Source organism: Trichinella spiralis, assembly GCF_000181795.1.
Source record: "Trichinella spiralis strain ISS 195 chromosome Unknown Scfld4, whole genome shotgun sequence".
NCBI classification, from domain to species: Eukaryota; Metazoa; Nematoda; class Enoplea; order Trichinellida; family Trichinellidae; genus Trichinella; species Trichinella spiralis.
This window is the reverse complement of record NW_003526943.1, coordinates 2,942,174-2,959,600: the sequence shown is the minus strand read 5'-3', so window position 1 is coordinate 2,959,600 and position 17,427 is coordinate 2,942,174. Positions and strand designations below refer to the sequence as shown.

At 30.9% G+C, this 17,427-nt stretch overlaps 3 protein-coding genes across 3 annotated transcripts; 2 read left to right on the top strand and 1 right to left on the bottom strand.

Moving 5' to 3' along the window:
- Positions 1-505: 505 nt before the first annotated feature.
- On the bottom strand, positions 506-1,676 carry Tsp_00746 (cuticle collagen 6 (Protein roller-8)). Its single transcript, XM_003376494.1, has 3 exons — positions 1,223-1,676; positions 808-1,157; positions 506-748 (listed from the first exon to the last, which is right to left on the bottom strand). The coding sequence occupies exons 1-3, from the start codon at positions 1,674-1,676 to the stop codon at positions 506-508; spliced, it is 1,047 nt and encodes a 348-aa protein (XP_003376542.1).
- Positions 1,677-4,193: 2,517 nt separating this feature from the next.
- Tsp_00747 (putative prostasin) lies at positions 4,194-11,112 on the top strand. Its single transcript, XM_003376493.1, has 6 exons — positions 4,194-6,090; positions 6,256-6,296; positions 7,628-7,875; positions 8,400-8,668; positions 8,746-8,876; positions 10,864-11,112. The coding sequence occupies exons 1-6, from the start codon at positions 4,194-4,196 to the stop codon at positions 11,110-11,112; spliced, it is 2,835 nt and encodes a 944-aa protein (XP_003376541.1).
- Positions 11,113-11,770: 658 nt separating this feature from the next.
- On the top strand, positions 11,771-17,129 carry Tsp_00748 (enteropeptidase). Its single transcript, XM_003376492.1, has 14 exons — positions 11,771-11,879; positions 11,951-12,078; positions 12,131-12,443; positions 12,871-12,982; positions 13,033-13,336; positions 13,431-13,535; positions 14,179-14,207; positions 14,238-14,310; positions 14,375-14,488; positions 16,278-16,440; positions 16,490-16,561; positions 16,656-16,798; positions 16,860-16,968; positions 17,026-17,129. Exons 1-14 carry the CDS (start codon positions 11,771-11,773, stop codon positions 17,127-17,129), a joined length of 1,878 nt encoding a protein of 625 aa, XP_003376540.1.
- The last annotated feature ends 298 nt before the right edge of the window (positions 17,130-17,427 follow it).

The following is a 17,427-nucleotide window of genomic DNA, read 5'->3' as shown; positions in this document are numbered from 1 at the left end:
AATGTGTGATTTTATATTATTTAAGTAGATAATAAGAAATTCGATAAGTGCAGCTTTATTAAATAAAATTTTAAAACTGATTTTAAAAAAGATTTTAAAGTTATTTGGGCACTTTATATTTACAAATGCGCATGATAACTGATTTCCCATAGCCTACAAATGCAGAATAATATGTTAGTGCGCTCCTGTAATTTTAAGTTGCCTACTTGTTCAACAAGCATCAAAATCTTTCTAATAATAATTGATAATATTGACGTTTTAATTCAATTTTTCTCAGCATAACATTTTATAAAGCTTATGCTAATATGTTGTAAGAATTAGTTCAACTGCACAAGCAAATCAATGCAAAAAGTGAAGAATGAATGAAATTTATTTTAGCTTTTCGTTTATAAAATTTTTATAAAAAGACAATCGCCTTTTTAAACTAATCAGTATTAATGGTGGAAAAAATGTAAAAAGGTCGATTGCAAATTGCGCATTATTAGGATGTTGAATGGTGAACCATTTAGTATCCAGGTGCGGTTCTGGGTGTTGGGCAGTGATCGCAGCTTCCGGGCGGTCCAGAAGGTCCACGGACGCCTTGAGGTCCCACAATACCTGGAGCACCGGGGCTACCCATGCTTCCTCTTGGGCCTTGTTCACCAACTGGACCTTTAAGACCAGGGATACCATCTTTACCAGGAATACCCTGAGGTCCTTTAAGTCCGGGAAGACCAGGAGGACCTGGTGGGCCTGGAGGTCCTTCGACCTGAAGAAAAGCAATTCAGTAGATTTGATGTGTTAAATGTATAGTTTTAAAAATCATACTTCAATGAGTTTTCCAGAATCACCCTTGGGTCCTTTCGGTCCACAATCGCCAACACGTCCTGGTGGTCCTTCAGCACCAACCATACCACGTTCTCCTCGTTTACCGTCGACGCCAGGAGCACCTGGTTTTCCTTTAGGTCCTGGTGGACCCTTTGGTCCTGCGGCACCAGCAGGTCCTGGCATTCCAGGCAAGCAGATTTGGCATGGTTCTTGTACTGGTCCATCAGGAGGCAAAATTTTTCCGTCACGTCCATTAGGTCCATCAACTCCTGCTTCACCATCAATGCCGTCATTTCCATCATCACCAGGTGGACCTGGAGGGCCAGGTGGTCCTTGGTGGCATGTGCAGCCTGTTTATTGAAATAAAAGGCAAATAAGTAGACTGCAAATAAGCGGGTGAAAATGTTTCACTCACATTCCTGAACAATAGTGACTGCTGGCAAGGCAGTTGGCGTTGGCACGGTTTCATAGGCAGGAGGAGGTTGTCCATAAGCAGGTGGAGGTGGAGCATATGGATTGCCACCTTGGGGCTGAGAATCATAAGGCGCTGGAGTTGCTGCACCAGCATAACCTTGTGCGCCAGCCATACCTGATGCGGCATTCACCCACTGACCGAAAAGCCATTCTCTGCGCTGTCTGGTTACAGGTTTAGCGGATTGGATAGTGAAAATCTCTAGCCACATATCTCTAGAGCGAGACTTGCAGAAGTCGAGTTCATTCAGCAGATGTGATTGTAAGCTTTGGATGTAGTTGTAGATCAAAGGCAGTGTGACAACAGACGCAATCACAGCTACAGTACTCACTACAACTCCAATGAAAGCAACTTTGCGCATGTGGCGGTGCTGTTCAGCGAGAAGCTTTTCTTCCATTTTCAACTTCTTCACGAATAGACAGTGGACTGGTGAACTGAAGCAACGGGCGCCATTTTATTCCGTTCAAAAGTGGTTCACTGGAGCAAAGCGGTTCGTGGACCGTTTTCGCTTCTGCCCGCCCGCAATGACACGGTTTCTTTAGTTTGATGAAAAAAAGTGACGCAACAAAACAGGCCGGCCCAATCCCAAGCATGTCTTGACCAACAAGAAACTACACACCACTGCTAACCCACATTTCTGAAATAGTCAAAAAAGTGACAGCTCAAAATGCGTGTCTGTTTTTTAGAATGTAGATCACTGGGAATTATTGTTCAGAATACGGCGGGCAGTTTGCTCCCTCTTCGAAAAATGTATGCCTTTTTACCGTTCGACCTTGAACATTTCATACTGTCATTCTCTTGTAAGCATGAAGTCATTTCAATGTTTGGAAAAAAACACTTTAAGGCAGTTCAATTTTCTCCACTACATTTTTAAGCAATTTTTCTTCAATTAATAAGAAAATAATACAAAAATTTCAATGAATTTTACTAAAAAATGAATAAAAAATTATCAGCAAGCAGTTATTTCTGCATTCATTTAGTGTTCAATGAATAACTGTTTCTATTTGTAATTCTCATCAGAACTGTTACAGTTTTAAATCTGCATTTCTACAATTTTTTTTATAAAAATGAATTTTAATAATAATTTCAATATCAGTCATTTATTTAAAATATTTTGTCAATTATTGTTTTGAAATTAAAATTTCTCTTTTGCTTAATTACTATGACATTCTTATATGATATAGGAATATTTTATACTGATCAACTTTACTGTTGTTTTTTGCAATATAAGTTTCTGCTAATAAGTTATGGAAGTCATTACAATTAATTAAAGTGAGACTTCTCATATTCAACTTTGTTTCGCAGAATTAAATGAGGTTAGATTTTTCTTAGTAATTTTTTATAATTGGGTCAAAGTTTTTGATTGCGGCACAGCAAATATTTCACGCACTCAATAAAGTGAAATTTATACACTTAACTGCAAATACAAAACGAAAGTATGGGTGCAAACATTTTAATTAATATTAATTGACATTGATCAAATATTAATTGGAATTTTATTGCTTATTAAACTTTATTCAGTATAAATATGCGGAATTTATCTGATCAGCATTTTTAGCTTTTGGAAGTAAAAAAGATATGGCAGTACAAGCAAGAATATTGTGTTATTGTTTTAGCTGTCATTTTATTCAGTGAATTTCTTTTGAAACAAAAAACAGCTTTAAGGTGACGGGAAAATGTTAAAATTCGTGCTAACTGCTATATGCTTTAAATTAAAGTTATGAACTGTGTATAAATAAACATGAATAATGTACAACTGAACAGATATTACGCAACACGGATAAATGATTATTTATCAGTATTGTTGCATGCGAAATATGCATATGCATATTTTGTTCATAAACATTCTCAAATTTTTATATGTGATATTTTGAACATCTTTTAGTCAAGAATGGAATGCACAAAAACTAGTCTGAGCACTGCTATTTGTGCTGACAATTTTATCTTCAGCATAAACTGAGATTTTTTGACAAAGACAAAAATTTTAATTTCTGATCATTTTTACACTGAAATGTTTCCTCTTTAAATTCAAATTTAAAATATGCAATTTTATACGTAAATGGATGCATTATAAACGTATTGAAATGACGTGTGGTTTTTCATTGAAATTATCCATAAGAAGGCAGACAGTAGGCTGAATAATTTGTACGTTAAGTAATTTTGAAGGTCACTTTTTGTACATTCATATATTTATACAAATAAAACTGGAGGAAACGTTATTTGTATTACATCTTTGAAAATTAAATTTTCGTTTCAACATTTGCTATTCAGAAGTGATTTCATGTTTCCATTTTATTAATGTTCATATATCGGTAATTTTAAGTATTCTTCTCAGAAAACTATTTTCCTTGACATATTGAATTATACATTTGAAACTAGACTGAATTGGGGCAAGCGACTCAAAAATACAGCAATAAACCGTTATCTTTCAGTTTAAATGAATCCTGCCCAAAGCTAAATTTATTAACAAAATCATACGTACATGTGTACATTTATTTTTAGAAATCGCTACACTCATAATCACGACTATGTATTCAGTTTAAAAAAAACTTTTTTCAAATAAAACTATTGATGCTATTTAAAATACAAAAGGGTGTTGTAAAAGATATGATATAAGAGTGGATTCAAATTAAATTGCGCATAATTTCAAAATCACACAATATCCATAGACTTGTAAACAAATATTCAAAAATTATTAAAGTAATAAGACCAATTTTATTTCAGTTTATCTTTAATTTTTGAATATTACAAAATTTGATCAATAAATAACTCAATGTACAGACTGTAAAATTTTAAAGTGCACTTTAAAGCAAATTTACAGTTTGAACATTTTAAAGTTGAAATGTGGGAAAAGGAGCAAATTTAATCAGATTGTATGCGAACTACGTGTTGAGCGGTATTTTGTCTCTTCAAAATGAGCAACAACAACAACAACAATCAGTCCGAAGGTAAAAAGAAGAACAGCGACATTGTGCTTCGTGCGGATGCTTACGAAAAGATCAACGAAGAGCAACGTTCCAAGGTCATGCATGAGATGCTGAAAAATGTGTTGCTAGCATCATTGAAACATGCAACTGACGACATCGAGCATTCCAAGCAATTTTTGAAAATGTACAGCGACTGTTGCGACATCCCGGCCAATGAGATCGTTCTACAATTGGAGGGCAGCCATTTCCCATTTTCAGTTGGAACAGACAAAGGCAGCAGTGAGATAAATAATCTGTCACTTTTATTGAACAGCATGTATCTTCGTTTGGAAAAGCTTGTTCAAGAGAAGGGTGCTGGTTTGGTTGATCTGAAATTTCAAACCCTGCCCCCCTGTGAAAATGAAGACTACCACTCCCTGTGTTTCCGATCAAGATTGCTTTCTCGCCAGCTTTGCTCTATTTGCATATCATTGAGCAAGCCTCAGCCAACCAGTGATTCTAAGGTGAAATTAATAGACGAGAAGTTTGTGAAAGCGAAATTGAACAGCTATGCGGAACAAATGGCCAACCAGAATACCCAAGTGTTGTTGGAAACTGAACGAGTGAATTGGTTGCGTGAAGGGATCGCTCTTTGGAACGGTATTCCATATCCAAGAAATGCGACCCTGAAGATGGCCGATCAAACTGAAGAGCTGAACTTTGCACAAGGTACAGTCATGCGCTTGAAGCATTTGATTGAAGTGTTGTACAACTTGCTAAAGCAATGCGAACAGAAATACCACGGAATTTTGCTTGCCAACGACTGCAAGCCGCCGGAAGAATTCCTCACTCGGTCACTTTTAGCCGCAGATGCTAAACGGTTTTTGGATAATTTGTGGGCAGATATGTTCCGTTATGAAAAAGTTACTGAGCAGCAAAACGAGCAGATCAAAGAAAAAAAGATTCGTTTTCATGCCTGTGAAACGAAAGTGAGAGCATTGCAGATTGCAAAGGAAACTTTTGAACGTGAAATCAAAATGCGAACGGAACTGCTAAACAGCTTACGCTCGCAATGTGAATCAGATGATAAAACTGTGCAGCATTGTTCATTTATGCAGGCAATTCAGGAATGCTTGAACAACGAGTGCAACAGATCCACAGCTAATGAGCAAAAAGATCTGAATGAACTGCTGGACGAGGCAGAATGGGCTATACAAGCGGATGCAGAATGGATTGCAGAAGAAATTCAAAAATTCAAAGAGAATTGTCAGAAAGAAAAGACCGAACATAAAGATGAAAGTGCTGAACTGCAGAAAAAATATTCAGAACTCTTAGAAGAGCTGAAAAATATGAATTCAGACATCACGGCCAAAAACCAAGCTTACTTCTCGACATCAAGAAAGATGCACTTCGTCAGCCAATTTATTACGGTGCAACAATGGCAACAACAGCAAATTATCGATTCACTCTACTGGACCAAACTGACAGAAAGAATTAAATTAGAAAATCATATTTTATCTGGTCAATTACAAGCTTCGTGGAAAAATAATTTGGAATTGATGGAGCTAAAGTCAAACTTGGAAAATGAAAATTTACAATATACAGCTTGTTTAGAAAAGTTGGAATCCGAGTTGAATGCTTTAATACCACAGATCGCAGGCAAAGAATTTTATGGAAAATGTTTGGAATCAGATAATGAAGAGAAAGATAATGAGGAGATTTATTTAAAACAAAATGAAATAATCACCGAAGAAATAAAGTACCTGAATGAAATGTCACATCATTTGCAAGGTAAGAAGGCTCGTTTAGAACGATACATCAAGAAAACGGATCAAGATGGAAAAGAGTTGACCAAGAAGATTGCCGAGCTTGAAAGCCTGGAGAACAAAATGAAAATCTGCATTGGTGAGATTGAGTCGCATCTGCTCGATCCAAATTATTGTAAAAAATAACTCATATTTCTTCAGTGATTGATATATTATTTTTAATTATTAAAATAAAATGATATAAAAATTTTCTTTTTTTTCTTGAAATCTGTACTCAAGTTATTTAAAAACTGATGATTTTCAGAAAAAGTTATGAACGTGTATTTTCAAATAATAATCAGAAATGTATTGCTAACTAAAATAGATTAGTGTCAGTTACTTTAGTGATAACTAACCCTTGTTTTGATTAATGACGCTTTCCTCAAAAGCAAATTAAAATCTTATTATATACAATATTTGCTATTGACCTTTATTTATATTTTTTCAAAAAACACTTTTTTAATATTTCATAAACATTTTACTTTGTTCAACTTTGTGTGGATAATGAAAAACACATTATTTAGATTTAGATAATAAACTTATGATTATTTCTACGTGCTATTTTGACATTTTTTCACTTGGGAATTATTTTAGAATATTTTATTGAATAAAAAGCAAAAGCATTCAAACTCTTTATTTAATTTTTATTACCCATCAAACTAATATAATTAAATTTAATTAACTCATCTTAATTGATACTTGACATGACTTTTGCGAATTCAAATAAGTCAAGCAAGTGCAGTACCTATTTAAGAATTATATGAGAAAACTTTAGTATTTGATCATTTGAAGTGATAAGTTAATAATATTAAAAGAAATTTACAGTAGATAAATTGCAGAATTAAGTACAAAAAATCAAAGAGTGAAAAAAATCTGTGCCATAAAAATGATATTCTAACAAATTTTGCACGAAACTAAAAATTTACTCTACAAAATTATTTATTCACCTCTTAATTGGTTTGAATTTACACAGCCCTTTAAACATGTGGATTGGTGCTCAAAAAATGTATAATTAAGTGCTAAACGTTTATCCACAATGACTAATGGAGTTCATTCGTTTTTAGGGTTGCTAATGCAGTTTACATTATTGTGATATGATTAATTATGTTTCTTTAATAAAATGCTCTGCGTCATTTCAATTTGCTATTCATTACTGAATGCGAGGAACATTTTTGTACAAAAAATATATAATTGCTGCTAAAAATGCTGCTAAAAAACATTAGCAAATTAAAATTATAAACTAAAAATATAACATACTAATGCAAATGAGCTTACGTAATTATTATTTTTTCTTGTCTGTTTCAAAAAAATAAATACTCCTGTTTTTATTTATACTCAAATCGTTTCGAGCAAAAATTGACAATTACATAGAATGATTTTATTTTTTTACATAGTATCATTTTCCTTTTTACTTAAATTAAATTTAATTTTGGTGAGTATCAAACAGTTACTCTCTGCATATGGCAAGTAATAATAACTTAATAACATGCCAACATTTCATTTATAGTTTTTTATTTCAGCTAAGTTTGATAATACTTTTCCACTATTTCATACGGATAAATGAAAATTCAACTTCAAAATCTGTAGAAATATATATATATATATATATATATATATATTCAACTTTTAATTTACAGTCAGAAATTGTAAATTCTCCATATTGTGGAAAATCAGTTCATCAAGAAAAATTAACGTACCATAAAAAAATCCAAAATCGAATTGTTGGCGGATGGAAAGCTTACGATGGTTCTTTACCGTGGATGGTTCATTTAACGTTTCCAGCAGAAGAAGGCTTTTCACAAATGTGTGGCGGATCATTAATTTCTGTAGATGGAAAAAACAGCACTAGTTTAGTACTTACTGCAGCTCACTGTGTGAAACTAGGGTAAGACAACATGAGATAGTTTATACTACTTTAAGCTACAAAACTTACCCTTAGAGATTTGAATTATTCCACATTCACATAAAGATAAAATTCTAAACTGAGCATATAGTAGGATTGTGAATGAAAGTTATTGCATAATTCAGTTTTATTTCTTTATTTCGAAACTGAGAAATTAACTATCATTTCTTATCCATAAATATCCATCTTTATTTTTTGTCGCCATATTAAGTGATATCGCTAATCAATATTCCATTCACAGATGTAACAGTATGACTGCATACTTAAGATGACTGTAACTTTCTTTAAGATGTCTTAAAATGCTATACTTTCTGCCAGCAAAACAAATTGCTATATTTACGTTGTTATACTGCTTTGCTATTCAATCCTATTGTTTATAAAGTTTTTTTTAATAAAGATCATTTTAATAACAATTCAATATTATTCTGGTTATTTAATATTTATCCCATATTAAATAAGAAAGTTTTATATTTGTTAAATTGCATTATTAAATTTGAATAATTTAGCAATCAGTATAAGGAGCCAGGAGACATTCTTGTTGCCATTAGACAAAATCACTTAAAACATGCTCGAGATGAAGCGATCTTTCTTCATGTGAAAAACTACGTTTCACACTTTTTTCATGAAGATTCACTCGAAAACGATATTGCTATTCTGCGATTGGAAAAGTGGGTACTATTCACAAAATATGTTCGGCCACTGTGCTTGCCTTCTGCAAATATGAGACTACCAATTGGAGAAGAATGTTATGCAGCTGGGTGGGGTAGGACAAACGGTAGGTATATTTTTGAAAAAAATGTAAACGGTGGATCCATATCTTTGTAAAGTTTAATTTCATCTTTTAATGTTTAGTGGAAAAAGAAGAAGGTATGCTAAAAATAGTCAAAGTGCGACTCCAAATGAGCAAATTTTGCCCAAGACCATTTTTTCAAGAAAAAATGCTCTGTGCCGGCAATTTAGGAGGCGGACATGACGTCTGCAATGTAAAATATTTGTCACTTGATTTTATTTAACATTTATTCGAATATTTCAGTTTACTTTAATTTAGGGTGACAGCGGCGGTCCATTATTCTGCATGGTCGGAGACAGATTTTATCTGTTTGGCATTGTCAGCTTCGGCTATAATGACTGTGCTTTACAGGGTGCATCATCTGCATTTGTCCGAGTGACTAGTTATTTGGATTGGATTGAAAAAACTGCTCTTACGTTGAAAAATATTAAAATTAATAATAGAAGAAATGGAACAGTTAGTTTAATCTTTTTGCCCAAAATGCAATCGAAATTTTCAAATTCAATGATGGTGAAAGCTCATAATAGCCCGTTCGAAAACAGCCCTAGTCGTTTAATCGCTGTAATGGGCGGTTGGAAAAATCATGAAATTACTGATTAACTTTTTTTTTTTACAAAACTGCTTATTTTCAAAAGTCTATTTTTTAAATAAAGAGTTTCACAGATTTACAAAATTTTGAAATACTGCAATATGTCGAAGGAAAATTTAATAAATCAAATAAATGAAATAGCAAAGGCAAGATGCTGCTTGCAAGCAAACAAGATTAACTGATTGTTTCAAAATTTATGAAATCTATTTCATAAAAATTCATATAAAAATTAAATATATTAAACGTTATTATTTTATTATATTAAATTTTAATTAATAATTATTATAATTAAAATTATTATTAAATAAAATATTTAACATAACAAACAATGCATATTGCCTTAAATCATATGCGTGCAGCATTCATTGCTTTCTATAATATTATTCAATTAGTTAAGCAATAAAAGGATAATTATATTTCATATTTATTATTAATTATGGAAACAAAAAATCATAAAAGATTGACCTGCAACTGAGAACTATCAATTATTAAAATAATATTTCACTGAAAGTTAAAGCCAAATGAATGCTTGCTAAATAGCAGTGTTGGACATTAAGAAAGAATAAAAATTTTAAATGCATCAAATTAACATCACGACAAATTTAATTAGTCTGAAAAAAGTGTTAAAATTCAACAGAAATATTTGAATCGGGCCAAATGTTCAAATTTACATTGAGAGAAGAAATTACTACAGAAAAGCATAATGGATTCAAATAAGTAAATAGCTTTATCACAATTTGCTAATAAAAATCTTAGCTAACTAATAAAAATTGTTCACAAATTATTTTAAAAAATTCAAATTTTGTTAGGAAAAAATTTTTAATCTTAATCAACAAATGTTGCAGCTGAACGTCAGTTAGAATGCAAATGCAATTAAAACAATAATTATGAAAATAATTATTTTCAAAAACTGATTTCGATGTGGATAAATATTTAAAATAAGGCAGTTGATTAGTTTTTTATCTTTTTTAAGGTATATTAATTCTAAAAAAATTAAAAAACTTCATATCCTGGAGAAAAATTGCCCATTAAAGGTGAAATTAATTGCCAACGTGAAGCAGAGGCAACTGCCGTTTAAAATTTGATTTTTATTACACAGATTCTATAAATATTAATTTAAGAAACATTTTCTTTCCATTAAGCGCTGCTTCGATATATAAAAGATTGACTTTTTGCTCAATTGGATTCATTGAACAAAGAAACATTAAAATAAGATGATTAAAGCCTACGTCTTACTTCACATACTGACATTCACTGCTATTTCGGTAAAGTTTCACACTTTTTTACAAATAATTTTTACACATCAGCTTTGTTCTTTATTGTAATTCGCTTATATGCAATTTATGAATAATAATAAATTTGCATGCGATTTTTAAATATCAATGCAATGGCACTCATGCATAAAAGTTCAAATAATTGCACATTACTAATGGCTTAGCAAGCAAATTCTTACATTAATTTTTAATTTTTATACTTTAATTTAAAAACATAATGAAGATGAATTTGAATTAAGATTTTAAAAATTTGGATTCATTTGATTAAATTAAACTTTAGGTTCATTTTTCTTTTTGTTCATTCACTACAATTTTAGGCAGAGATTATTAACTCACATTATTGTGGAAAATCGGTTTATCAAAATAAGTTAAAAAATCTACCATCACAGAATCGCATTGTCGGCGGTTGGAACTCTTACCCAGGTTCAATTCCTTGGATGGTCTATCTGGTCTTCCCGCATGATGAGTTGCATATTCAATCCTGCGGTGGAACTTTAATTTCCATTGACGGTGAAAACAGAACTTCCCTAGTCCTCACTGCGGCACATTGCTTAATGATAAAGTAAATAATTTTACAATGCTTAATTTTTAATCATTGTGCTTCATTTTGTGCTTCATAAGTTATAATTTATGACATTTTGTGAAATCAATATTCCATAGCCTACAAAAACAGTTATTAACGTTTATTCTGAAGTAATATTTAAAAAACCAATAAATCTGACAATAATGACAATTTTAAAATAACATAAAACTGATTGAAATTTTTTAAAATTGCTCTCATATTTTAACAGTTGAAAAAATAATTTTATATTTTTTATCTAAGCACTTTAGGCAAATAAATAGATGATAAAATTTTCAAAGCTTATAAATGCTGCTAACAATAATGTTTATGAGTCTTGCTAGAAATTGCAGAAAATATTTTATATAAAAAATAAAAATAAGAATAATCATATAAAATTAAAAATTATTTAATATAATGTAATATATTGTTTAGAATATTTTTTCATATTTATTTTGAATTCCTATTATATTGTATCCACATAAATGAGCGCAGTTGTATTTAGTAACAAATACAAACAACCAGGAAATATAAATGTCGCAGTTGGACAATATAATGTAAAAAGAGCAGAACCAGAAGCACTTTTTTTATCTGTGAAAAATTACGTATCACACTTTTATCATAACACATCATTTGAAAATGATGTGGCCATTCTTAAATTAGAAATGCCTGTAGTATTTACAGATCATATAAGGCCTGTATGCTTGCCAAAAGTGAATATGGAATTGCCAAGTGACGCGGATTGCTATGCATCAGGCTGGGGCGAAACTTACGGTAAAGTAAACCAGTGCAGAAATTTTATCTGTTTTATTACTTTTATATCATTTTTCTTTTCATTAATTTAGAAGAAGATCATGGATATTTGAAGGTTGTCCAAGCAAAATTACAGGATGCTTTTTTTTGCCCGAAAGAATACCGGAGTGACAATATGATTTGTGCTGGGAATCTGGAAGGTGGACATAGCATTTGTCAAGTATAATTACTGTTGATTTAATATATCTGTCTAAAAAATGCTGTTTAATTAGGGTGACAGCGGAGGTCCATTATTTTGTTTGATCGACGACAGATTTTACCAGATTGGCATTGCAAGCTTCACTTACGTTGCATGCGACTTACCCAATACTGCGGCAGTATTTGTCCGTGTTAATACGTATTTAGAATGGATAGAGATGGCAGGACGCAAGTTGAGTCTTTCAAAAATTAAAAACACAAAAATGAAAACATACAGCAGTATATATTTACCGAAAATACACTCGACTGTGACAAATTCACTTGTAGCAAAAGCTTATCAAAGTCCATTTGAAAAATCTCCAAGCCGTTTAATAGCTGCAATGGGCGGTTGGAGAAATCACGAAATTACTGACTAATATTTCAAAAACAAACAATAAAAATGACGCTAGTTTTCATCATATTTTCATATCATATTTTATTATATTAATGGTGAAATATCAAAACACTTTTCAACAAAAAGCATCAATAAAATTCTTTATCAAATCAATAAAATCAATAATAATAAAATTCTGATTTTATGTATAAATAGTTATTAAACTTCAAAATATTATTGACTGAGTATTATAGCATTCACTTTTTAACTATAATTTAGAGTGTATAATTTAAATGAATTTAGAGTGTAAATTTAAATGTTAAAAATTTAAGCATTCGTTATATGTAAAGATGATTTTAATTTCTAACTTACTAAATAACAATTTATATTTCATTAACTGAAGATGAATTTTTCAAAAATAACAGTAATTTGTAATAACAGTGCATGCGTATTTGCACAAATGTTGTTCCGGAAAATTGTTGCGTCACACATTTGTTATAAACACAGACGTGCATGCACATCTTCCTCCATACATGTATACACACACAAACACGTATATATATGCAGCTACTTTTCAAGAATTAAATACTGATGCAATTGCAGGATGAATATGTACATTTTGACTTTTTTCATATTTTGTGCATTTGCAAAAGGAGATATAGTTAGTAATGACTTTGAAGAAAGTTCAGAGTCGCAAAATTTAACTATTACTGATGAACCAGTTGTAGTTGCTTCCGTACGTTTTAATGCATTCGACATGGCCAAGGAAACATTATTTAATCAAGAAAAATCCAAATCACAGGGTCTTTTTCACAGAGTCCTAAAACTTGAACACACCTCTCAAAACAGAGTGCTCACTTATGTAAACTTCATTGCCGCTGAAACATCCTGCAGTGTACAGGAAAAAGTAAGAATATCTTTTTAAAACATAATAAGCGACAATTATTAAAAACGTATGACGTTAAATATTCAATAAAACGACTGTTTAATTTTATTTATAGATATCAGTTGAAGAAGTGTATTCAAAACAATGCTCACCTACGTTTCCAAGGAAGCTTTTTGATTGCGAAGGAACTCTTTGGCATTATCGGGCTAATAGTTCTGCAGTAAAATGCAAACCTTATAAAGAAAAAAAGCAATTTTAAAATGTTGCTAATGGAATTATTTCAAAACTTTTATTTAAGCTGATTTAAGTATGAATTGGTTTTTCATATATTTTAAACATCAATTTGATTATATTAAGAAAAATTATTCAATGTGCAACTAAAACTCGAACTCGAAATACACAATCATCTTGCATGTGAACAAGTAAAATCATTTTACCATCCATCGTTTATTTGCAATTTATAAAATCATTTAGGTGAAACCTCTACTTATTAAAAGTTTTCCTTCTTCTCATTTCACATATTATTAAAGAAATACACCTTAACTGATATTATGCTGCGTTGAAGTAGAAATTTCCAATTCACGTGAATGAATAGCTTAAAAATACTACTAAGCTATATTTCTAAATACGCAGTGCATGTTTCAATGTGCTTATATAGTAAGCATATTCTGCAAACTTCTGCTACTGAATTTATAATTACTTATATTGGCATTCTGTTAATTTATTTTTTTTATTGATTTTTGTTATTGCTAAAATAATCTGAAAAATGTAAAGAATATAAATAAAAACTACCTAATTTGTCTTTTCAGTTGTTTCACTCGTCTCATTCAAAGCATTATTCTTAACTGTGACTTTATTTTCAGACATTAAAGCGACATGATAAATTATTCATGTAAGACATTTTAATATTTCAGATTTTCAGGTTGTTTTCTAAATACATAATATACAGTATGACTGATTTCAGTTACTTCAAAGGTGCTCTGAATTTTGGGAAGGTTATTTCTGTGTTAACAGATGATTTTTGAAAATATTGTTTATTAAAATTTATTTTATTTAAAGTTGTATGTACATATAGAGATGGACATGACCGGTCGAGCCTATGGAGCTGGAATGGCTGGTTCAGAAATCAACTGGAGAAAAGCTATTCAGAATCCTCGATGCATTTTACGGGCAGTATGTTTGGTAAGCCTTTGTGATTAATTGCTTCTCTTAATGAATTCCTTATGGAACTATCAGTAAGCGTGAAAAGTGTATATTTTGTTATTATACATTTTACATATTTAGTTACATGATTTTTTACGCTGTTTGCTTATGTATATGCTTATATTTATGGCCAAATTATAAATTCTGTTTCATATAATACATAGCAGCTTCATTCATTTTCACTGTTTAATGTTCCCAAAGAATGGATTTTTTTGAAAATAAAATTTCATTTGTAAATGCTTTTTTCAACAATGATTCTACAGGAAGTGTTTTATAATAGAAGTGAATGCAAAATTTTGCACTTTATTCATTCATCATTGTTGTAGAGATAAAGCGTAAATACATCTGCTCCGTTTCTATTGAAGCAGTTGTTCTTTTATTTATTTTGTTTACTTCATGGGAAACGCTTTTGGGTAATAACTAAGAAGTGTTTTCCATTTCACCGCAGCTTGTTTTGATTAGGTTCACCAGGCCGGAGAATTTAAGCATTAGCTGGGAACGCTGTCAATCGATGTTGCTATTGAATTGACAGCGAAGATCCACTTTCTGTATTGATTACTTTAAATGTAAAGTAGTCAGTGGCGTCAAGTGCTTTGAAATAGTTTTGTTTTGCACAAATTTAACCATTACCCGAAACACTGATTGACTACAGTTTGTTGTTTTCCAGTTTACTAGTACTTTTATTACTTTATTATTTAAAACCGCTATCAGTTTAATAACTGAAATATAAGTTGATATGAGGAAAAATAATGTCATTTTCCACGACACTGTTTCAAATTTTGCACCAGTGTGCCCTCAGTATGCAAGATTAAGCTTGCTTTGAAGTAAAACTTCTGCTGATGTTGATAATGATCTATTAGTGGAATATTCTTTGAAAATCAATTGTTATTCATATTTTAAATCATCATTCAATGCATTTGATAAATCATTACATGTTTCAAGAAACGCTGTTTAATGTATAATTGATTAGTTCAATGTTGCTTATGCTTTATAAAAATAGAATGCATTACTACACAAAAGCAATTATTCTTTGCTTTTGCAGATTACTAATTTTATATTCTCGAATATGCACTGTAGTAATTGTACATATAAATATCTAATATAAGCAAAATGGGATGTTTATTATTAGTTCGTTTTTAATGATGTTGAGATGACAGTTACAGTATTATAAATTATTTTCATTATATTAGTAAGTGTTTAAAACAAATTATACAGCTCTATTGTTTTGTTATGTGTAATAAATATTTACTTTCACTTGGCAATGTTGGAAAGAATTTTCCGTTAAATGTGTAGATTTTACGGTATACTACAGTATTACAGTAAATTGGCAATGTAAGTTGTTGTTGGCTTTACTTTTTCAGATTTGGTTTTTAATAAAATTATAATGATTGTATATAATTCTATTTATTAAAGAAAAGTGAAATAGTAAATTAAGCAACATTCATTAACGGTCACCATATGATTTTGTTCTAAAACTGTATTTGTATATACATTTATATATAAATTTGTGATATATGATCTTTTTTAAAATTATATGCCAAAACTATGGTCAGTTTTATTATAGAATAATTTTACTTTTTGAGAAGATTTGACTATGCAGTTTAACAAAAATTTCTCATCACTTAGCATTATTTGTAGCTGATGCATTTATTTAATTGTATAATAAATAAGCTTTCAGATTTTCTTCTTTTGATTATTTATTAAATTTAATATTAGCATTTTGTCATTAATATTATGTTTAAATTGATTTCCTGTTTAGCTGTTCGCTATAATTGTGTTTGGCTCCATTTCTTCCCGAGCATGGTATAAAAATCCAGGAGGTGATGTGATTTGCTTGTTTGGAGAAAGCAATTTTTCTTGTACATTTGGAAACGGATTGGGTATACTGTCGTTTTTGATGTGCATAGGAATGATTGTTTCTGGTAAGATTCTTAATCCATTTATTAAAAATTTAAATTATTTTTTTATTAGACATTATGTTTGAAAATATTAGTGCAATCAGTACCAGAAAAAGAGTTGTCGTTGGTGACTTAGCTAGTTCAGGTATATAGACTAAATGAAAAATTTTCTCAATTTTATGTATATGAATAAAATTTTGGCAAATAAGTTTTTTTTTCATATAAATTGTTTTGTTTAGGAATTATGACATTTTTATGGTTTATTGCGTTTTGCACATTGGCAAACAAATGGAGTTCAATGAAGTTAACGGATGCGATGAAAGTAGCCGCATCTCCTTGCGAAGCTGCCATAGCATTTAGCTTTTTTTCCACAATTTCTTGGGTAAATTTAGTGGTGAAATGATGAATATATAGTTTTTATTTCGGATTTTTTTTAATTTTAGGCCGGATTAGCATTTTTGGGTTGGAAACGATATAAAGAAGGAGCAGAAAGTGCATTTGCGCCTACATATGATCAAGACTTTTCCGCTTCACCATACACATATCCTACTGGTAGAACTTTGAATTTATACAAACAATAATAAAATGTTTGATATTACTTTTATGCAGGATATGCTGAAGAACCATACCAGCAGTCGACTTTCCCCGGTAGCACCCAGTCTACATTTGCACCTACTAATTTCGAAGCGCCTTATCAACCTCCAACTTATTGATTGCGCGTTTTTTTCATTAGGAAGCAGAAATTTTTGTAGCAAGACGATTTTGTGAATCAGCTCTGCGTTTAATTTGCTTTTTTCAAGGAGAGATTTTTGTTCGCTTTTATTCCTAGAGTATGAATATTGTTAGTCTTGTATGTGCATTTTTGACCATGTTGTTGAGCTATTTTCTTTCTTTCGCAGTGGTGCGTTTGGTTGGATCTTTTTTTCGTTCACTTATATCTATTTTAAACAGTTTTTTGTAAAAATTGTTGTGTTTTTGTTTGTATAACAGCTTTTTTGATTTTCGATTTCA